Source organism: Cajanus cajan, chromosome 3, assembly GCF_000230855.2.
Source record: "Cajanus cajan strain Asha chromosome 3, NIPB_CcT2T_4, whole genome shotgun sequence".
Taxonomy (NCBI): Eukaryota; Viridiplantae; Streptophyta; class Magnoliopsida; order Fabales; family Fabaceae; genus Cajanus; species Cajanus cajan.
The window spans coordinates 80,507,089-80,530,070 of NC_138519.1; the positions used below are offsets into that span (position 1 = coordinate 80,507,089).

General features: G+C 30.0%; 4 protein-coding genes across 6 annotated transcripts; 1 reads left to right on the forward strand and 3 right to left on the reverse strand.

Moving 5' to 3' along the window:
• Nucleotides 1-3,080: 3,080 nt before the first annotated feature.
• On the reverse strand, nucleotides 3,081-5,239 carry LOC145949173 (F-box/kelch-repeat protein At1g67480). Its single transcript, XM_083071450.1, has 2 exons — nucleotides 4,710-5,239; nucleotides 3,081-4,207 (listed from the first exon to the last, which is right to left on the reverse strand). The coding sequence occupies exons 1-2, from the start codon at nucleotides 5,237-5,239 to the stop codon at nucleotides 3,580-3,582; spliced, it is 1,158 nt and encodes a 385-aa protein (XP_082927576.1). The 3' UTR covers nucleotides 3,081-3,579.
• Nucleotides 5,240-5,336: 97 nt separating this feature from the next.
• LOC109795733 (uncharacterized) lies at nucleotides 5,337-6,984 on the reverse strand. 2 transcript variants are annotated; one of them, XM_020355261.3, is made up of 4 exons: nucleotides 6,788-6,984; nucleotides 6,557-6,630; nucleotides 5,655-5,723; nucleotides 5,337-5,572 (listed from the first exon to the last, which is right to left on the reverse strand). In XM_020355261.3, exons 3-4 carry the CDS (start codon nucleotides 5,665-5,667, stop codon nucleotides 5,337-5,339), a joined length of 249 nt encoding a protein of 82 aa, XP_020210850.2. In that variant the 5' UTR covers nucleotides 5,668-5,723; nucleotides 6,557-6,630; nucleotides 6,788-6,984. The 2 variants fall into 2 exon arrangements, with proteins under 2 accessions (XP_020210850.2, XP_082927577.1); XM_083071451.1 differs by lacking the exon at nucleotides 6,557-6,630 and having other exon boundaries at nucleotides 6,788-6,982.
• A 10,140-nt stretch (nucleotides 6,985-17,124) lies between these two features.
• Nucleotides 17,125-20,778, forward strand: EMB1688 (Minichromosome maintenance (MCM2/3/5) family protein). The gene is made up of 5 exons (XM_020360392.3): nucleotides 17,125-18,046; nucleotides 19,102-19,317; nucleotides 19,415-19,609; nucleotides 19,702-19,895; nucleotides 20,356-20,778. The coding sequence occupies exons 1-5, from the start codon at nucleotides 17,414-17,416 to the stop codon at nucleotides 20,534-20,536; spliced, it is 1,419 nt and encodes a 472-aa protein (XP_020215981.1). The 5' UTR covers nucleotides 17,125-17,413; the 3' UTR covers nucleotides 20,537-20,778.
• Nucleotides 20,779-21,436: 658 nt separating this feature from the next.
• LOC109798202 (signal peptidase complex subunit 1) lies at nucleotides 21,437-22,982 on the reverse strand. Of its 2 annotated transcripts, none has more exons than XM_020358439.3 (2): nucleotides 22,841-22,982; nucleotides 21,437-21,884 (listed from the first exon to the last, which is right to left on the reverse strand). In XM_020358439.3, the coding sequence occupies exon 2, from the start codon at nucleotides 21,882-21,884 to the stop codon at nucleotides 21,603-21,605; it is 282 nt and encodes a 93-aa protein (XP_020214028.1). In that variant the 5' UTR covers nucleotides 22,841-22,982; the 3' UTR covers nucleotides 21,437-21,602. The 2 variants fall into 2 exon arrangements, with proteins under 2 accessions (XP_020214028.1, XP_082927579.1); XM_083071453.1 differs by having other exon boundaries at nucleotides 21,437-21,924; nucleotides 22,841-22,926.

Sequence of the window (22,982 nt, forward strand, 5' to 3'; positions counted from 1 at the left end):
CTATGTTATTTTTTACATGACAGTGCTTTTCTTCTTTATCTCCTTTTGGCACCTTCATTGCTTTCTTCTCGGACAATATTTCAATATTTTTTTTTTTTTGTATGTCATCATTTTGACAATTTAATTTTTATGAAGAATGTTTTTTGAAAAAAGAAAGTTACAAAAAGAATTTGTGGATTGTGCGATGGTCAAGGGCCCAAAAGCAAGAGGTAGATGAAACTGCCTTTTTTAATAGTTCCACATATATATATATATATATATGAGGAGGGTTCAAATGACACCGGTATAACTTTTACTAAGTGTTACACCACTCAATAATTTTATATTAAATGTAAATTTTGTAAATCCAACCGTTAGATTGAAAGTTCATATCAATTTATATGTGTATGTCAAATTTTATTAAAATTGAATAACAACTTGATGGTAATCAAAGTGTTCATATTTTAGTATATTTTAAAATGAATATATTACGTCAATTTTGTTTTATAAAAATGAAGTATCAAATCATGTTAGATTACTATAAAATTTTGTATATATGATCTAAGAGTAAAGAACTTCCAATCTAACGGTTGGATTTATAAAATTCACATTTAATATAAAGTTATTGAGCGGTGTAACACTTAGTAAAAGTTACACCGGTGTCGTTTGAACCCTCCTATATATATATATATATGAGGGGGTTATAATTACATCGGTGTAACTTTTACCGTTTAATAACTTTATATTAATTGTGAATTTTGTAAATTCAACCGTTAAATTGAAAGTTCATATCACTTTATACGTATATATTCATATTTTAGTGTATTTTAAAATGAATATATTACGTTAATTTTATTTTATAAAAATGAAGTATCAAATTATCTTGAATTAATATAAAATTTTGTATATATGAGATATGAACTTTTAATTTAACAGTTGAATTTACAAAATTCACATTTAATATAAAATTATTGAGCGATGTAATATTTAGTAAAAATTACACTAGTGTAATTATAACCCCTATATATATTATTTATTTTTATATGAATTGTTTTTATTAGACAAACATAATAAAGCAATTTAATACTTATATTTATTTACATTCATTACCAAGCTTTATTAAATAAGTAATATACATAAAAAAGTTATCAGATAAAAATAGTTCGAAGAGAAACTTCATTTACCCTTAAAATTGTGTTCTTCCTTCATTTACTCTTAAAATTATCTCCCAATACCTCATGACATTTTGGTATGTCCAATGGTTGGTAAGGGTGTTTGTTGGATTGGTTCTAGTACATGTTCAATAAATGACTTGCTTAATTAATAAAATAAGTTTTTAATTTAGTGATAAATGCTCTTGATTATATCACATATATTTTTTGTCATGTATTTTTTGGTGTAATTTTTTTTTGTGATACATGTTTTTAATTAATTAATCTAATAATTTAATTGAAATTTCATAAAATATAGTTTTATATATTTTTTATGCAAATAAAAAAACAACTAATATACTAGTACTTTATTTTGACATATAATGATTATTTAAAATGTGAATAAATGTCTTTTGCTAGATAAAAAATCAACAAATTATAACCTAATAAAGAATTCGATATACATAATAACATCAAATTTTAATGTTATTTTGCGGCCCACAATATTATTAATTTGTATAAGTACAAAATTTTCTTATCCGATAATAATTAATCATGTATTTGTGTTGCGTATATGAAGTGAGAGAACTTTTTGTATAATAACATGAAATGATGAGATTAGTAATTTTATATGTGAGTGATTAAAATTAAAAACATCTAATAATTAAAAATATATTAATTGATACAAAATTATTTTAGTTTAATTAGTGATATTAATTCATGAATATATAATTATATTAAATACTTCGAATTTATGTATTAAATTTTTCTCATGAAATAACTAATTCACTAATTTTTTTTTCTCATGAAATGACTAATTATTAATTATATTTTTAAAAAAATTATTTAATGATCACATGATCATTTTAAAAAAATACATTTTTTTATGATTTAATTTTAACTCTTTACAACTATTTTGTGTATGACTTATTCCTTTCCCCCTCCTAACAAATCCTTTAACTTGATGTCTCTCTCTCATATCTCTCCTGTATTAATGAGAAGGCTAAATGCTAACTATTAAATTTTTTAATGAATAAAAAAAATTGACACCACACACCTTTTTTTATAATTACATGTCTCTTTTAAATGATAGTGACTTTAAATATTAATCATTTATGTATAATTATAAGATTTGTTTCCTCTAAACTTAAAAAATTATACTTTAAAAAATAAAGTATAATAATAATCATTAACTAAAAATTAGTGATTAATATTATAATTAATTTTATTTTTTATTCTACAAGAATTTAATTTAATCATACTTCTCATTTTTTAGTTTTCTAATCAACAATTGTGAGTAAATTTTTAAAATATAAATTCTTACTTTAAAAGAGTCAAATCCATTGTTATATCTCTCAAATTAAACATTTTCGTTCTCATAAAAAAAGGAAGAAAAAAAAATAAAAATAACATTCTCAGTATACATGCATATAAAGGATAGGAAGGAATGCCATATCAACGACGTGAAGGATTTCTTGGAGAGAGTTAATATAAAATATAAACTATATAATTGCTTAACTTATTTATATAGAGAGAGAGAGAGAAACGGATCATAAATCCAAAATTGTGACAACAATATTCATATGTACAATCAGTGGAGGCAGTACTCATATAATAAACTTTTTAGGCTATATTTTAGTTTATGGAAACAATTTATATATGTGCAAAAATCTTGTTAAGGAAGCTGGCAAGCTTCCCAAATCCTCTAAATATAGATATGTCCCTGTTAATATATAATTACTTAAAGAATAATGCACCTTTCTAAAAATATTATACTAATTGTGTCTTTGATCTTAATGGACAATATCTCTCTCTATACAGTGAGAGAAGAGAAATAAATCACAATCATGCAAAACACGCCTTATGTCTCACCTAATACACTCAACTTGTTTGTGTCTTTCAGTCATAAAGCTTGACAGCCTATCCCGTGCACCTACCTCTAGACATGAGTTTAAAATTCTAAAGTTGTCGCTTTATTATACCAAAAGTCCAAAAGGGAACAACAACAATAACTCACCCACCATCAGTTTGAAATGGTGCTGCAAAAAGTCGACAATTACAAGACCAAGGATCCCTAATTGTGCAGAGACACAAACAGCATTCTTGATAAACACTAAGAGCCAAGTAAATAAAAGCCACAAACAAGCAAAAGCACAAAATTAAAATCGGATAATTAATGTACTGACTAGTGAGGGACAATCACACTCACCACTGTCCTCAATCATAGAAAATTACATAGCTGGATCCCAAACTTTCTCAATGAGTCTATTAGATAAACTTATCCATAAGAAGGAAAAACCAAATAAGCTTATCAAAAAGTTAAAATTAGCTTTAATAGTTCTTTCATGTTAACTTCTCCAAATAATATTTTTTAACTTGTAAAGAAACTTGTTTGATTTTTTGTTCTCTAAATGTACTTATGAAGAAATTTATCCAAATAGACTCAATTTTATGCCTTGATTGTTACAGAATACAAGCACAAACCAGATGGCCTGATGTCAGAAGTTTGCCACTCTGACCCCAGAGCTGCGTTTGGATCATATAACAATGTTTGACAAGCAGGTTCAGCCTCCAGAGGGAATAGCAGCAACTTTTCATCCAGTATCCCAAATCTAAAGTCAATACTTGAGCTACCTGTCAATGGAACTTGTACCATTTTCCATGAATTGTCCTCTGGACTGAATATAGCCAGCTTCCGCTGGTTCTTCCACTCTATGCAGAACAACTTCTTTCCCAATACTGCATGAGCTGTGACCATAACGCATCCATTCTTAATCTCACACCAGTTGTGCTTCTCAGGGTCGTATATATCAACAAACTTGGAATTTCCAATTGTAAAGCTTGACCTTCCACCCATGACATAGAGCTTACCCTCAAATCCACAAGCAAAGCAACCCCATCTCGGGCGACGAATGCTCTCTATCAGTGTCCACTTGTCAGTGTCTGGATCATACACCTCAGCACTGGAGAGACTGTCACCATCCACACCATAGCCTCCAACAGCATAAACCAAGCCATTGACTTCAGCACAAGCGAAGTCATAACGAGCCACATTCATGTTTGACAATTTGCTCCAGCTGCAATTGAAATGGAGAATGGAGCAAATCAAAAGAAAATCAAAACACAGCACACACACATGTATATGATGAGAAAATTCATAAGAGTAATTGTTGGAGTCATGATATGGTCAAGATAGAGTATATAAGAGGAGACTTACAAGCAATTTAATTAAATTGAGTTAGAATGATTTCTTTTTCATTATTGGATCCAATACATTTGGTTTTACCCGGTACCTCAGATTTGGTTTTCATGAAGTACAACTAAGTGTGTCTAATGTACTCATCTACAATGGTAGAAAAAATTGATGACCAAACTCAACCTGGCTTGTGAGGTGAAAGTTGTCTCCATTTATATATACTCCATTTTGATCATATTATTAGTGGATATGGGAACACAACATTATGTTTCACAAATTAAGAATGGGACAATAGGTCTCCCATTAACTAAACTACAAAGATGAATTTATCAAATGTAACAACATCCCAAGATTTATATGTAGAATGCTGAAGAAAATCATACCTATTGAGGCAAGAATTATATTGGTAAACCTCAGCTGAGGCAAAGGCAGTTCCTTCAATAGTAGCATAACCAGCCATGACAAGAAGCTTTCCATCAAGAACCACCACTCCGAACCCAGCCTTTTCTGGACCAGGCATTGCTGGAAGAGATCGGCATTTCTGACCGACACAATCCATAACCTCCCAATGACTCTCCGTTCCTTCACAGTCCACTGTTAAGAAATAGAGCCATTCCTCAAGCATACCAGCCAATTTTCGCACAGTAGCAAATTCTTTGCTTTGAATAAACGACCTCCATCTCTTACTGACTCCACCCATAGCAGGGAAATTGGAACGAGGCACAAGTGCTAGGCAATACTCTGCCACATCATCTGGCAGACCAGGTAGAATGGGGCTATAATCTTTATTCAGTGCCTTGGGGATCAAACAATGATTGCTTTGTGAAAGAGTTGATTTATCTTGATTGATCAAATTGGTGAAACACATGTTTGGCTGGATAAATCTCTTCTTTCCAACAGCAAAACCAGGCATCTTTTGATTACACAAAAAATATGACGAGGATGTAGAGAATTTTTGTCGAGATCAATGAACCAAATAATGCGCAAATGTGTAACTCAAAAGCACGTAACTAAAGAAATTCATAAAATCCTTCACCAATTGGGATTCTACAAGACCAAGGCATAAAAGATGTTGCAGAACGAATCACTTGAGCAGTATGAGCAGATGATTTTCTATGCTTTGTCCAGTCTGATTCAAATTCCATAACAATTGCTCTGCTCTCACAGTGATTCTTCTTAATTGTTTTCTGCAAATTATTTCTTAAACTGCCTAAGCTGTATCCTCCCTCACACATTGCCCAGATACCTGTACATTATGGCAAAGAGTTGTCATAATTTGAAGTTAAATAAAAAAGCAATCGATGTTAAACAAAATCATAAAGGCATACCAGAGTAGGCCATAGAAGTTGCCAAGACTTAGCCTCCTGTAACTTCCATTTTCTTCAAGTTCATATTTGCTAAATAGATCAAATAGGATTAACATATGAATTAGACATACTTGATATATACAAATAGGAGAAAAAAAGTTTAATCAGCAGGGTTAAAAATGTAAATCGCTGACAAAGACAAGCTTCGAATGTTTTCCATGAATCTCAACATAAAACAAGGACTGAGAAGGAAAAAAAATTGCCTCTATAGAACCAAATATTTAAGTCAAAATTAATATCCATTCAAATCTTAATCCACAAAAAAGGAAAATGATGATAATGATAAAATTTATCTGTCTATTACACCTGTTAATTGTTATAAGATGAATATCAAGAGTCAAATATCCTTATCCAAAACAAGAAAACTCCAGAACCAGGAGCACAAATAAGTATAACTAACAGATCTGGAATTAACCAATGATATAAAACTCAATGTTCGAAAACCTTACAATCTGTTTGGAAGGGTTAACATATGTTACACGGAAATTTGATTTGATTTATAAAATGAACTCCACGCTCCAGAGCCTAATTAATTCACAAGAGCACACAAATCTAAGCGTTGCATCACGACAAACAAAGACTCTCTCTCTCTCTCTCTCTCTCTCTCTCTCTTTTTTTTTTTTTTTCATTTTAGAGAAACATAACAAAACAAATTGCATCACTTGGGAGCTGAAAGGTTTCAAGAAAAGTCAGAGTCTAATCAATACAACTATTAAGGAGCAAAAGAATCAGATTCAAAATAGCGTCCCAATTCATGGAGAAAATGCTGGCAGATCTGTAATAGAGAAATGGAAATAGAACAACAAATCTAAAGAACGTGAGTTTTTTCATTTTAGAGAAACACAACAACAGATATAACATACAAAAAAGCATAGCATCACTTGGGAATCGAAAAGTTTCAGAAGAGTCTTATGCTCTGGAGAAAATGTTGGTAGATCTGTAATAAAAAAAAATGGAAAATCAAAATCAACCTGTGAGCTAGGATTTTCGCAACTTATATACAGTATTTTCCCCTTATTAAAAGTGTATTCGATGTGGGATCTTTTAAAAATAAACAAGAAGAATACATAAGAGAAGAAAGAGGAAGAACTTACAGAAAGAAGATGCAGATTCAGAAGAGAAGTTGTGAAGGTGAATACATAGAGTGAGTGGAGAATGGATAGAAGGTGTTTGGAAAGAGGCAACGAATATTTATAAGATTAGGACCAAGACTGTAGGAGAGAAAGACATTCACATTACATAATGCGACCAAGTCAACCACAAACCAAACCAAGTTCGATCGTGTTAGGAAGAGGTTCCGGAGATAGAGAAAAATATTATATTTTATATTGTGAAAATTAATAATATCCTCGTGCCATAATGTTATTGTATAGTCCATTAATTGATAATGTTTTTGCTAACAAAATTGTGTAATATATTGCAAAGTGGTTGGGTTGAAGCGTTTAGCTCACGTGTTGCTGATACGCACTATTCGTTGTCTTTATCTTTTTAGAATAAATATTTATTTTTTTATAATACGATTACGAGTCAACATGGGTCAATTTAGGTTGGGTTGGAATTCTAACAAGAAACGAAGTAGCTTGAGTTTATGAATCAAGTGGATGATTTGATTTGACTCATAAGTTTGATGAAACTAATTCATACTAATTTAGGTTGGGTTAGAGTAATCTGATTGATCGAGTTTATCCGACACATTTACATCCTTAAATACACGAGAAAGCTAAGCAAGTAAAAAAAAATGAGCATAAGAAAAGGGAGATAAAAAAATTATTATAATTTTTTTCTTTAGGATATTTTCCGGTTGAAAATGAGAGGCTAATATTCGAAAGTATGGTAATTTATTTAAGGGATTAGGATTTAGGGTTTAACGATAACTTCTCTCTAAATATTTTTTTATACTTGAAGACTTTGATACTCAACCGCTAAATTAAGAAATATAATCATTAATAGCCATACTGTATTTTTTTTCTCAAAAAAAAAAACCATACTATATTGGTAAAAATATACTAAAATAATTAACTCTTATCTTTTGTCTAGCTGTCACCCATTTATTATGGTCATGTTGGAGATTTTGAAATTGAAATTACCCATTCATTTTTTGTATTTTGATTTACCTAATCAATCACGTGGTTGAATGTATATTAGGTGGTACCACGGAATATTTAACATTCTTAAAAAATCAATATTTGAAAAGTTTATTATATTTAATAAATAATAATAAGAAAAAAATTAAATGTAAAAGATTCTCCTCATTGCTAAAATATTAAGCGTGTGTTTGCTTATACGTTGAAAACGTGAAAAATCACGTTCAACGTAGAAGCTATTACTAATAGCTTCTACGTTGAACGTGGTTTTCCACGTTTTCAACTTATAAGCAAACACACGCTAAAGTCAAGACATATAATAGAGCAATGCAATGTATTTTTACTATTTTCTTAACATAAAAAATGTAAAAATAAATATATTTCAATATAAAAAAAAAAGGAGTATACGAGTATAAGAAATTAACGTTCAGTTATTTTTTAAACTTCGATCTGCATTCGAGATGGATTTGAATGCTCTACTTTGCTATACAAAATTACACGCTGAAAAAAAATATTATTTACATCTATAAAAAGGGTTCGTATATTGCTAATGAAACTTTAAAAATGGTGGGAGGCAAAGTGTAACTGTAAGATGTGCAATTATTTTCTCAACTATAGAGCATTCACGTCCAAAATGATGTCGGTCCTTTCAGTGTTTTTGGTGTGGAAAAAATGAAGATGCGTATTTCACAGTCGATACGATAAGAGGAATATTTTTTAAGGTATGATATATGGTATTACATAGATAACTTTTCTCTCTTAAATATGGTTAAGATATGATCTATGATTTGTTTGAATAAAAAAACATTCATTAAAAAAATCAATTTCTCAATACTTTAAATAATTAATTTTCAACTCTTGAATAATAATACTTTGATTCACCCAAAAGAATATGATATTATATTTATGGAATCACTTTTTTAAAATATCGCTGTTAAGAATGTTATTTAGAAAAATAGTTTAAAATATTTCTTAAAAATATTTTTAAAACTTGAAATGAAAGTAGTTATAAATGGGTTTGGAAAAGAATTCTCACGTTTCAATGGAAATATATTTTTCTCGTTTCTCTCTTAATGGAAATGAAAATGAAGTAGTATATCATTAATTTATAAATCGGTGAAAAATAACAAGTAATATTTTTTTAAAAAATTCCAAACAAACATGCAAATACCTACATTTTCATATTCGTATTTTTAAAAATAGTTTTAAAGTCATATATATATATATATATATATGAGGAGGGTTCAAACGATACTGGTGTAACTTTAACTAAGTGTTACACTGTTTAATAACTTTATATTAAATGTAAATTTTAAAAATTCAACCGTTAGATTGAAAGTTCATATATCTTAGATCATATATGTCAAATTTTATATTAATCTAAGATGATTTGATACTTCATTCTCATAAAACAAAATTGACGTAATATATACATTTCAAAATATACTAAAATATGAACATTTTGATTACCTTCAAGTTGTTGTTCAATTTTAACAAAATTTGACATATATGATCTAAGAGATATGAACTTTCAATCTAACGGTTGAATTTTCAAAATTTACATTTAATATAAAGTTATTAAGCGGTGTAACACTTAGTTAAAGTTACACCGGTGTCGTTTGAACCCTCCTCTGTGTGTATATATATATATATATATATTTTTTATTTTTTTTTTTAATTCGTGAAACAAACAAAATTCAAGAATTATAAGTAATTAAAAGCATAGGAACCTAAGTTTAATTTTCATTACGACTATTTTTGTAATTTTTCTCATCTTTATAAAAAAACGTAAAACAAACACATTTAGAAAATGTGTTACATGTAAAAAAAATAAAATATTCTCAGCAGTAAGGGTTGATCCACCTTTAAGCAAGGTCAGGGGTTCGAATCCTGCCTTGTGTATGCAGTCACGTTAAATTTTGGGGCCAGTTATTATATTTAACACTTGTATCTGTTTTTTTAAAATATTTTTAATTTGTATGAATCTTGTTTATTTAATGTTCATAGAAAAACAATTCACATAATATTATAAAATTTGTTTCCCACAATTATTTCTTATGTGTGTGTGTGTTTTTTAACGAAAGTAGCACAACAAATTACAACGACTTCTTTCATCATTGATTTTATACGTTTATACGTTGCAAAATTTTCACAAAAACCGTATGATATGATTAAGACAATTTATTTTCAGCTTCCTTCGTAGCAAGGAGATTAGTCACGCCTATCGGCGGTGAATACTCTAGGGACGAACAAAAAAAAAACTACCAAATATGAATAATAAAAAATACAATTATAATATATATAAATAATGATGTTTGAGTACTCACATTTTCTTATTCATAAAAATTTCAATGACATTTATAAGATTTAACCTTAGAATTCTATATATATTATCTCAATTCTTTTACCACCGGTTCTATATATTAATAAAATTTAAACTTAAAATTTTACACGTATTTGAATCTATCACTATCTCTCATCTTCTATAACATTAAATATATTTATTACATTTAACACTTGTATTTATTTTGTTCTCTTTTTTAATCCTGTGATTCTGTTTTTTTAAAATATTTTTAATTTGTATGAATCTTGTTTATTTAATGTTCATAGAAAAATAATTCACATAATATTATAAAATTTGTTTCCAACAATTATTTCTTATGTGTGTGTGCTTTTTTTAATGAAAGTAGCACAACAAATCACAACGGCTTCTTTCATCATTGATTTTGTATGCTTATACGTTGCAAAATTTCCACAAAAGCCGTATGATATGATTAAGACAATTTATTTTCAGCTTCTCTCGTAACAAGGAGATTAGTCACGCCTATCAGTGGTGAATACTCTAGGGACGAACAAAAAAAAAACTACCAAATGTGAATAACAAAAATTACAATTATTTTCTTATCTCCAAATTAAATCTTGTAAAACACAAATTAAGATTATATTATACTACGTATAATATATATAAATAATGATGTTTGAGTACTCACATTTTCTTATTCATAAAAATTTCAATGACATTAATAAGATTTAACCTTAAAATTCTATATATATTATCTCAATTCTTTTACCACCGGTTCTATATATTAATAAAATTTAAACTTAAAATTTTAAACGTATTTGAATCTATCGCTATCTCTCTTCTTCTATAACATTGAATATATTTATTACATTTAACACTTTTATTTATTTTGTTCTCTTTTTTAATCCTGTGATTCTGTTTCTTCAAAATATTTTTAATCTGTACGAATCTTGTTTATTTAATGTTCATAGAAAAACAATTCGCATAATATTATAAAATTTGTTTCCCACAAATAATTCTTATGTGTGTGTGTTTTTTTAACGAAAGTAGCACAACAAATCACAACAGTTTCTTTTATCATTGATTTTGTACGCTTACATGTTGTAAAATTTCTACAAAAGCTGTATGATATGATTAATACAATCTATTTTCAGCTTCAATTCAAACAAACAACATATTCTGTCTTATTGTAAATTATACCACTAACAGAAATGAATAATTTTAGATATTTGGTGTGATACTAAGACGTGCAACTAAATAAAAACCAGACACTCCAAAAATCTGAATAATGTTCTCATGTTTCCCAAGTTAGGGTTCGAGTAATCTGGGCAACCTAGGTCTATCACTGATTTCACCATATTGCAATTTCATGAAAGTTGAGTTGGATTAATCCAAACACTGTATCATGAAATATTAAAGTCTAAACTATCTTAAATAATTTATAATGATAATATAAAGTTTAATAGAAAAAATTCAAATCTCATGTTAAAAGTATAAAGTGAGAACAATTCTCGACTAAATTAATCATATAAGGTTGGTTTGTTCTAAACCTATTTTTTAGATATTGCTTGTACTATTCAAACTAACTACTTATCAATTCTCAAAATTATTTAAAATAATATAAAGTAACTATTTTTTTCTTGTAAATGAGAATGTTTCCTTAAAAAGTCGGTGATACGAGTCAAATTAAACAGAATTTAAATTTTAAAGCAAAATGTAAGTTGATCTGTATTTAAAGAGTTTTCATGTTCAGGAAGAAACCAAAATGGGGTGGTATCTCATATATGTGTGTGTTGTGCTTTTTTCATCAGAGAAACACCTAAGAAATAATTGTAGGGAAAAAAATATAATGTTACATAAAAAAATGATATTTATTTTTTCATAAATATATGGATGTGTAATTATGTAGCTTGTAGATTGGAGAGGATAATGATCGTGTGGTGAATGCTAAAAACGTGGGGTTGTTGACTCATATGTGGATGTTTGGTTTATTATTGAAAATCTACAAAATCAAGTTGAGCAAAAAGATTAAAAAAATGTTTATTAGTTAAGTGTATTAGAATATATGAATTCTTTTTTATTAATGTCAACGAATTTTTAAATAAATTTTTATGACTTACAACTTAAGAATCATTAAATTTACAACTGAATAAGAAATTCAATAATACAAAGTGACCAATTAGGATATTGTGACGTTGATATTTTTATTTATTTATTAAAATTATAATGATAAAATCAAAATTCGAATTTAAAATCACGTGCATAAAGATGATAATGGAACGAGATAAATGTAGATTTCAATATCTCATCCCTGAATTCGTATTTTATACATACATTTTCATCCCCATACATAATGAATATTGAATTTATGTTTCATTTCTGTATTTGTCAGATATCGGATATACTTATATCTGTTTTGTATTTGTTTAGAAATTAATTAATTTTTTATTTGCCAAAATATTTAAGAAAAATTAACACAAAGTAACAATTAAAAAATTACATTAATTATGTTTCATTTAATATAAATTTAAAATAAAATAAAAATTACTTAAATACAAAGTATATCCTTAAAAAAATTAAATTAAATTTTTACAAATTTAAAGCGGGGATGAATATATGACAAGTAAGTATCTGCCTATCCACACTCTTCTTCCCATCTTTAGTTTAATAAATTAAATATTATTTATATTTGTGCCCATGTTTAGTTAAACAAGATGTTATTTGACAAAGTTTGGGATGATTTCAACATTACTTGCAAATACAATTTTTTTTCATTCTTATGCATACTACTTTAACTTCTCACCACTAAATTAACTCTAACAATCTACTGTAACTCTAATATTGGTATTACTAATTAGTGTCTTAAATATATTAGTTAAAAGTTAATTAAAAAGTTCTATTAAAGAATATGTTAAGATTACATTAAAAATAAGGGTAAAGTAAATTATTAATGTTTTAATCATAAAACTATATTTATATTAATGTTTTTTAACACTTTCCTTTAAGATAGTGCTGGTGGAAATTGAAATACCAGTGTAATAAGTTGGGAAATGAATAATGATAATAATTTTAAATTTTCTCGAGTATCGTCTTAATAATTTTCAATATTAAATAAAAATATTTAATATTTTATAAAAACTATAAAAATTAGATTTCACTATCCATTATGTTATGTTAAGGAGAATAATTAAAGAAATAATATAGAAAATGTTTTTAATAAAAATTATGCTAAAAATATTTTTATAATGTTAACCTTTTAGCTTTTAAGAGAAAATATTTTGTGCACTAACAGTGTAAAAAAGTCTGTCAATAGCCTGGTCTAATGGCAACTATTTGCATTTTAATTGGTTTGTATTTTTTGTTGTTGTTACTTATAAGGAAAATTTATTGAAAGTCTTTTTTATAAGTGATAGGATTTTTTTTTTTACAAAAAAAAGTGATAGGATTAAAATAATACACCAATTAAGTTTTTTTTTTAATTTTAAAAAACAAATTAAGTTATGCCTGAAACGTACGAAACTATTTTGTTGAAATAATATATAGTGCTTAATTAAATTAAGAATTGGCATTACAAGTGTTTGTGTCAAAGTCCTTAGAATGCACTCGCAAACATGATATACTAACCCATAGTTCTGCGTATTTTAATTTTCTCGCTTACTAATCTGATGCCATGTGGTACGTGGCCGGCGCTAAGGTGTTTTGGTAAAAGTGTTGGAGACAAAAATTACTATTAATCTATACTAATTAATATATATATATATATATATTCATTTTAATAATCATTTTAATCTTTATATGTGAAAGATTATTATATTTTTATTAAAAATATTAAAACTTAATATTTTATTAAGCTCGAAATTTTAAAATTTTAAAACAGACTATAATATCAATTAAATAAATATATTTTTATTACTTATTATTGTTTTTTATTTTATTTTAATAGAGACACCATTAAAATAATATGAGTATTAGTGTGTAAAATTAATTATGAAGTTATTTCTGTTTGTAAATTTTTCGTTCTAAAAAATGATTAATGAATAAGTATAAAATATTTAATCCAACGTAAAAATCATCTAAACATACTTTAACTCAAACAATTTTACACATTAAAAAATGGATTTGGTGCAGAATCATCGTATACGGAATGCAATTTTATTTTTTTCACTGAAAATTATGTAATATTTACAATCGGAAAATTTGTTTTCTATTTTTTTTAACAACAAAATAATTGTTTTCTATTAAGAGTATAATCATTTTTCCATTTATTATATAAAAGTGCATATGAATTATGAAGCAAACTCTCGAAAAGTTTTTTTTCCACATTAATATTTTTAAACTTTACCTTAAACTAATTTAATTTGTAAAATACATTGTAACGTGAGTCAAAGATAACAATACGAGTAAACAATATTTTTTTATTATTTAAACTATAATATAAGTGAATATCAATTTTATTTAATGCTATTAATTTAAAAATATATCTAATATACTAAATAAAAAGTTTTTTACAATAAATAAGAATACAAAATTTTCCCTTCAAAAAAAAAATACAAATATTTTAATAAATATAATACATATTTTTATATGAAATCCAAAAGGTTAAATGTATTTAAATAATTTTTTTATATATTAAATTGAGTTTAATTGTGAGGATTTTAACATATGAACGGAAGAAACTTTCTTGAACTAATAAGTTGTTTTTGATGTTTATGCATATTTTTCATATTTGCTCAAAGCGTTAGTGTAGTTGCTTAGAATGAGTAGGTGCAATCAAGTTAGGTATGTTCTTTGACTTTACTCGCTTTGGACGAATTTTGGACACTTAGAGCAAGATGCATAGCTTAGAGCAAGAACTTACTCGCTTAGAGTGATAGAGATGATGTTATAAGAGTAGTCTTTATATCATCACTTAGAGCAAATTCTTAAATGCTCTAAGCAAATTACACTTGTTTAGAGCAAGAGTTGACCCACTTGAGGCAGCCAAATTGAGACTTCTAGGGGTTTTCTCTGTTTGAACTTGCTATGAGTGAATTATAGATGCTCAACGTGAGTTTCCGTCACTCAAAGCGAGTCTAAAGGCACTTTAAGTGCTAATTCAATTCAACCTTTGAAGTTGATTGGCTATATGTAGGGATGTGCAAAAAATCCAAATTGATCCGAACCGATCCGATCCATATTGAAAAATCTGATCCATTTTGAAAAAAAATCCGAACCGAACCACTTTATAAAATCGGTTTAGTTATCCGATCCATTTTTACAAAGTGGATCGGTTCGGTTCGGTTTGGTTTTCTAAAAAAACCGATCCATATATGAGTAAAAAAGTGGATAACTGCACCGCACCGAACCGATCCAATTTCAAAAAAACCGATCCATATTTTAAAAAAACCAAACAGATCCACTTTATAAAAAATGGATCGGTTAACCGATCAACTTTTATAAAACGGTTCGGTTCGGTTTGGATCGGTTTTTTCAAAAAACGGATCCATGAACACCCCTAGCTATATGTGATGTAATGAGAAATTAAGCTAGCTTACTGTATGTTAATTGATGAACATGAATTGAGTAGATAAATCTATTGCATGTGTCAATATAAGATTTGTTGCTCGTGTTATATGTGTTGATTTATGAAGATGATGGTTATGTGTATATAATGTTAGATGAAAGTGGGGTTGAAATGTATGTATGATGTATAAGTGTGTACCTATGTTGAAGATTTATGACGTATGTTATGAGTTGTATTGGTGGTGTAGATGTGATGAATTTACATGATGTTGTTGAGTTGCTGAGATGATGAATGTTGATAATACTTTAGTCATTTAGGCATGATATCATTGAACTATGTTGACCAACCTAGGACTGAAGGAGAAGATGTCTTCTAAAGTTGCATATCCCATTATGTGAATATTATGTTGTGATGGTCTGAGAGCTCAACTTTGTTGAAAATCCTTTTTGAGAAAATGACCATTGAAGGGAACAGTTGAGTCTCCTATAAGACTTTAGCTAGTACCGTGTGTGGGCAAGATCAAGAGACATGTGTATAAAGTAACCAACTGAGTAAAATACGAATTTGAAAACCTAGTTCCCGATCTAGTATTAGACGGGCGTAGTATTTAAAAGGTAGTTAGTGGACTAAACTCATAGGAGACTTAATTCAGCTAGCTAATACTATGGTAGGTTTATACACAATTATTTTATATTGACATTAGTACTATTTTTATTTGTTTAAGTGACGACATCCAAGAAATCGTTGTGTTGTGGATTGATATCCAATTTAATGTTGATCTAGTAAGCCAATAATATCACTTATGTTGTTAGTTCGATAGGGGTCTAGCTGCTTAAACTTCACCTTGTGTTGTAAGAGATATCTAAGTTAAAATATATAACAACGCATGTAATATTGTGTAGTATATGTTATGTTATTGGGATGAAAAATCTATGATGTTGATGTAATGAGTTTCAAGTCGATATTATGCTATAGTATATCGAGTTGTTAATGTTGCATTTATTGTATTATGATGTTGTATGTTGAATATGAAATTAAGATGAGATGATTTATTTATGCTACCCATATTTTGAGTCACATAAAAATATATTAAATAAGATGTTAATTAGTTTTTTTTTTTTAATCTAAATGGACTCTTATTTTATTTTATTTTTCTCTTATCTAAATACATCATTATTTTTCCACCTAAATTTTTACTATAAAAAAAACCAAAGAGAATTTTAAACTGTTATAATTTTAAAACCTTTTTTTTTTTTTTGCATAGATAATAAATTAATAACCTCCCAACAATAAAGTAAACTCGCCAATTTCATCATTAAAGTATAATTTTCTTTTTGATGGTCTTTAAAGTAAGAAAATTACATAATTAATCTTCCCGAGTATTAAGAATCAGAGTAACCAGTCAAATATACCGACTCAGAATTAAATTGATAAATATTAATAAATTAAAGGACATTTTATATAATTTATTTATTTTATGAACTAAATAACTTGGATAAGAAAGAGTAATACTTTATAATAGTTTATACTAAACCGATGGTATCTTAAACAAATATACAAGAGGATAATGTGCGCCACAGTGGCAACAGGAAACTCGACGTCGTTTTTATAGGAAAGCATCGTTGAGAAGCAAGAAGAGGGCATAGAATCGTCGTTTTGTTCTATCCGCTTGGTTTTAAGTCGTCGTTTAGAGAAAGAAGGCCAAAACTGTTCACGCAGATGAGATGACACTCCAACCTTCCAGTTAACACCAAAATACACTGACCTCAAAACTGCAAAATTATAGTTCCCAAATTACCCTCACTCACAGTAACCGATTCCGATTCGCTCCATGTCGTTCGCTTCCTCATTCTCGCTGCTCCGCCACCGCGCGGCGGCGTCTTCATCCGGCGTCCCTCTCTTGCGCCGCTTCCGCTTCCTCCCAACCGCTGCGAGACACCAAAACCCTAACAACCACCCCGCCGCACCGAGCAGAAACCTCCTGAAGGCGAAACAAACGCTGAAGGAGTTCTCCTCTCTCGCTCCGGTCCTCTCCCTGGAAGACGTTCCCTCTCTCACGGAGTCCCAGGCCATCGGCGTCGTGGCGGCGTCGCAGGCGAACTTCATGCGCGTCATCGTACCGGAAGACGAACCTTCCTCTTCCGGAACGTTCCGCGGCGTGGAGCTTCTGTGCGTGGTGAGGGCGCTGCTGAAGAAGATTAAGCGCAGGGTTATGGTGGGTGACAAGGTGCTGGTTGGTTCCATCGATTGGGTGGATCGCAGGGGCATGATTGAGAATGTGTTTAATCGGAGTTCGGAGATTCTTGACCCTCCCGTTGCTAATGTTGACCACTTGCTCGTGCTGTTCTCGCTCGAGCAGCCCAGGCCTGAGCCGTTTACACTCACCAGGTTTCTCGTCGAAGCGGAATCCACCGGGATTCCTCTCACGCTCGCGCTCAATAAGATGGAGCTTGTGGATAAAGAGGTTCACGTTATCTGCATTCTCTTTGTTTGATATGGGTTCTTAGTTGTTATACCAGGAAATGGTCATTAGTAGCGAAGCGAGCGAAGTCGCATTAGTCTATCAAATTAAAAAAAAATGTCAACTAAATCTTAAAATGTCACATTAGTCGCATCTTTAAGGATTTTGTTGTCCACCTACCATTCACATGCATATCACATTGATATGATATTGGGCATGATTTTCATTCTCATTATTTTACTTTTGAATTATTAGAGTTTAGTCACATTTAATATTTCTAGATCCTTGCATTGTCATTAACTTATATCAACTAACTACTTCTTGTGCAGTGCAGGTTTATACGTTTTCATATTAATATGATTTTGTTTTTTTTGAGTTTAAATATTTTCTATTTTATTTTTTTGTTATTATCCAAAAGACTTCTTTTCAATAGAGACTTTATGTATATTTGTAATTTCTTATTTCTTCTCTTGGTTCGGCATTGTGAAACTTTGTTTGCATTCCAACATATTTATTATCATTATTGACATTTTGGTCTATGAATATGTCAAATTATCACTTTATTTACATGTATATTTTAAAAAATCTGGACTTGTGTTATTGTCAATTTATACTTTAAGGACAACTTATTTGACATTTCTTAATTACAGAGACTAATATAACAATTTTTCTCAAATTTAGGGATCAAAATGACCGTGTAGAAGAATGTAAGAAAGTAAGAATATTAAATGAAATGAGTTGAGAGTTTCTTTGACAAGCTAAAAGCGATTTATGCACTTTAACTTTTTGGAGAAATTAGATGACACAACTTCTATAAAAGTTAAATGTGTAAGCTGATTTTAGCTTTCTAAAGAAGCTTAATTCATTTTATATTCTGATTTTCTGCTCTTGTGAATACTAGTTGAGAACTTTATCTAAAGAGCATAATAGGTTGTCTTTTGTGAATGGAAGGCCTAGCCATGTTTTTTTTATTTATTATTTTGTGAATTTGTGATTTAGCTGTGATTGTTTTCTGGTGTCAAGTAATTGGTTGCTTTTGGCTGTTGTTTCTTGTGTAGATCATTAGTTCGTGGAAGGCTAGGTTGCGCGGCTGGGGATATGAGCCAGTTTTTTGCAGCGTTGAATCTGGACATGGGCTTGATCTTCTTGCGTTCAAGTTGAGAGATCAAACGACAGTGATTGTGGGTCCTAGTGGAGTTGGGAAATCGAGTTTGATAAATTCCCTTAGAAGCAATCCTTCTGATGCTGCCGAAGGGGAGAATTGGTTTGAGCCTGTGGGTTTTGTTAGTTCTGTTCTTGTTTTTTTGGTAGTTTTTTATGTCTTCTCCGGTGAGTTTGATATTTGTATTACTTGTGGACGTGTTTTTCCAGATTTTGGGAAGCAAGTGGTTAGATGATCAGCGAGTTGGGGAGGTTTCCACAAGAAGTGGTAGAGGGAAACATACTACTCGCCATGTATCTCTGCTTCCATTATCTGGAGGGGGATTTCTTGCTGATACTCCTGGATTTAACCAGCCTAGTTTATTGAAAGTGACAAAGCAGTCTCTTGCACAGACTTTTCCTGAAGTTAGTAATAATTCTTTTGCATTCGAATGAATTCAGGGTTAACACAGTTTTTCCTTTTTTGATTGATGTTATATTCTTTTCCCCCTATTCAGATAAGGAAAATGCTTAGTGCCAATGAGACTGAGAAATGTTCATTTAACAATTGCTTGCATCTGGGTGAACCTGGGTGTGTTGTGAAGGGAGATTGGGAAAGATATTCATACTATTTTCAACTTCTTGATGAAATCAGAATCAGGGAGGAGTTCCAGCTGAGGACATTTGGAACTAAAAGAGAAGGCGATGTAAGGTAAGATGAGTTTTGTTGATTGAAAACAACGCTTCTCAGTTAATTGAAAAGTATCGTGCTTTTATTAAAAAGAGTTCATTTCTGGGATTTTTAATTCGTTCATAAAATGAGCATTCTGAAAAGTTTGTGATTATGAGGGTTTTATACATTTTTAAAAGCTGATTCTTATCCTTTTACATGTTAATGTAATGTATATAAATATGAATCTCCTAGCACACTTTTTAATTTATTTATGACAATTACCTTAGATGATGACATTCTAGCCCTTGAAAGAAGCTACTAAATTGCTTAAAACTTTCTCAACATGTAATCTCATTATCTATTGGCTTTCTTGCCCCTCAGTCTTTGCATTTAGTTCTTAACGATTATATGATGAATGATGGAGCATAAGCCATAACTCTATTGTCATTTATTTAACCGGGGAAATTATTGAATCAACTTCCACATCATTTTTTTGCAGGATTAAAATGGGAGACATGGGTGTTCAGCAAGCAGAACCACGGTTGGAACCTAAAAAGCACAGGAGACAATCTCGGAAGAGGATTAACCAGTCGATTTTAGATGAATTGGATGATGACGACAATTTGCTAGATGAGGAAAATGACCCCATTTTAAGGGCGCTTAGGAATGAAAACTCTTAGAAATATGTTAATCACCGGAGTACTCATTGTATATAGTTCCTTTCTGAGCTTTCACTTGTATCTAGGAGACAGCTTTATTCCTATAACTGGAGTTCATTTCTGTTTTGTTGCACGGTCATGTAGAGGTTCAATCATGTATAGTCTGTACAAATGTCACCGATGGACATTTTTGACATCTGGTGACTGAAAGGTTGATCCATGCTTATTGCTCATAACTGAATTACAAGCAACATTGACCCCTATTTTGTATGATTATCATTTTCGATTAGAACCGATGGTTTTGGAAGAGAATAACGGGCTTCGGGAGCTTGGAAGGGGGAATTTACAACCCAAGTTAACGATTGAAGACACAGGTGATTAAACGTAGCATAAACACTGGACATTCGTCGCTATGATAATGCGACACTGGAAATAATGTGTCGATACGCTCAAGATGCCTATAAAATAGCCACAGGTTTGTGGATTCATCAATTTCTCAAGGAGAGAAATTGTTAGCGAGTCCAGACACAGATTGATATTAAAGTGATGTAACTTATATATAGATTTTTTATTCTAAAGGAAAATTAGTAGTAATTTATTTTTCAATCGCGAAAGCTACCTAAAATTGTTTAACTCAAAACTAAACATGTAAACACTTGCTTAAAATTAAATTAGGTTAACAGATATTTTAACGTGATCCTAGGCGATCCAACAAGAATCCAAACACGGAATCATGTACGAAATCAGTGGCTACTCTGTCAAGAGAATGATTAAACTGACACACTAACCCGACCAACAATGACATGATAAGCAGAAAGGTAAATAAACCAAGATCAACTGTATCCAAAAAACAAGAGTAATGTTGAATTTATAATCCATATGGGAGAGAGGGTGAGAGAGAGACTCAAAAGAAAATGGATGTAAACGAATAAAAACCTCAAACAAACGGATATAATCCTTGCAGTCCAAAAAACATTGTAATATCCGGTGAAGGGGAAAGGGAGGTAAAGAAAGACTCAAAATCCTGTCAAAAGTATGGAACTTTTTAACTCAAGAAAATACTAGCACTAAGTTGCGTCAAAGAAACCTACTTCTTAACAGGTTTCTTCTTAGAATTTACATTCAGAGATGGTTGAGGCTTTGGATGCTTTTCCAACTCACTTGGATCCAACCACTTGAGAGGATGACGGTTGAAAAATGGCCAATTAGGGACAGTCACCAACGTGGCAAGAACCACACCAGCAGCATATATGAGGATCATCATTTGGAAAGAAGACATAATATATCCTGTTGCAAATGCAATCACAGAAAATGCAAGCAGCATTATCTGCATTATCTGCTCTGCTATCTTTTGCCCTTGCCAATCCATCTAATGAAAGCAAAAACATAAGGAAAAATACTCGGAAACCCTGTTAATCCAAACAATAATAACGAGAAGAAAAAAAGAAAAAATAAACAAAAAACTTAGCAGTGCTACAAGATGCACAGTATACTAGTAGTTGAGATTATACCATAAAACACAATCTTACATAAAATACGCAGATAACAATATTGAATTCATTCAAGGGTATCTTTCACAATAATAAACCAAGAAATTAAAGTGTACTAATACAAAATTTTTTTACATTCCATTCATCAACTACCAAGCAAAACATGAAGAAACTAGCCATAAGAATACACACAGAATTATCCAAACTTCCAAGTCATTCTCCAGAGCCCTGGACAAACGTCAAGCCTAATAATCAATCACAACTAATCTATGTCCTATGCCGGTGTCAGATACATAAAAGTGTGATATTGCAAAGAAGCAATCTATGTTCTATGTTTATTATAGAGCCACCAAGAACCAAAACATATTGAATGACAACAATATCCCACAAAAGTCTCGCAACAAATCTTGGATTAGATCTCAGTTTTATGGTAAAATTGTAATTGGCAATCACTACGCCCAACACTGAAACACTCATCATAAAAGCATACCCTAGCGAAATTTTAAGGTGAAAATTGATAAAATTAGACATGGATATAAGATGAATTTTGCAAAAACAAGACAGTTCTGTGAAGCATCGTGGCCTCCGTTTCCGTATATCGATGTTCAACATCACAGTGATTAAAATCCTATATAGTGTTTCTTTGAAACGGGGTTTCCGAAAATCGAGTAGTCGAATAAAAAAGGGGGGGAATTCACGAAATGGAGAAATTGCAGCTTAACAAACGAGCGTTTAACATTTTTTTTAGACATAAACAGATCACTTTTAGCAGCACGATAGTGTATGATGAATAAACAAACATGAAAAAAGTATAAAAAAAAAAAAAGTGTCATACCTTTGGAATTTGGAAGATGAAGCGTCGACCAGTCTGGGAAGAATGCAGAGAAAGACTTGGGAAAACCTACTGAGTCAAAGGCCAGAGAATTAGTACATATATATATTTGGGAAAGTTATTTTTCATATCGAGAATGTACTAT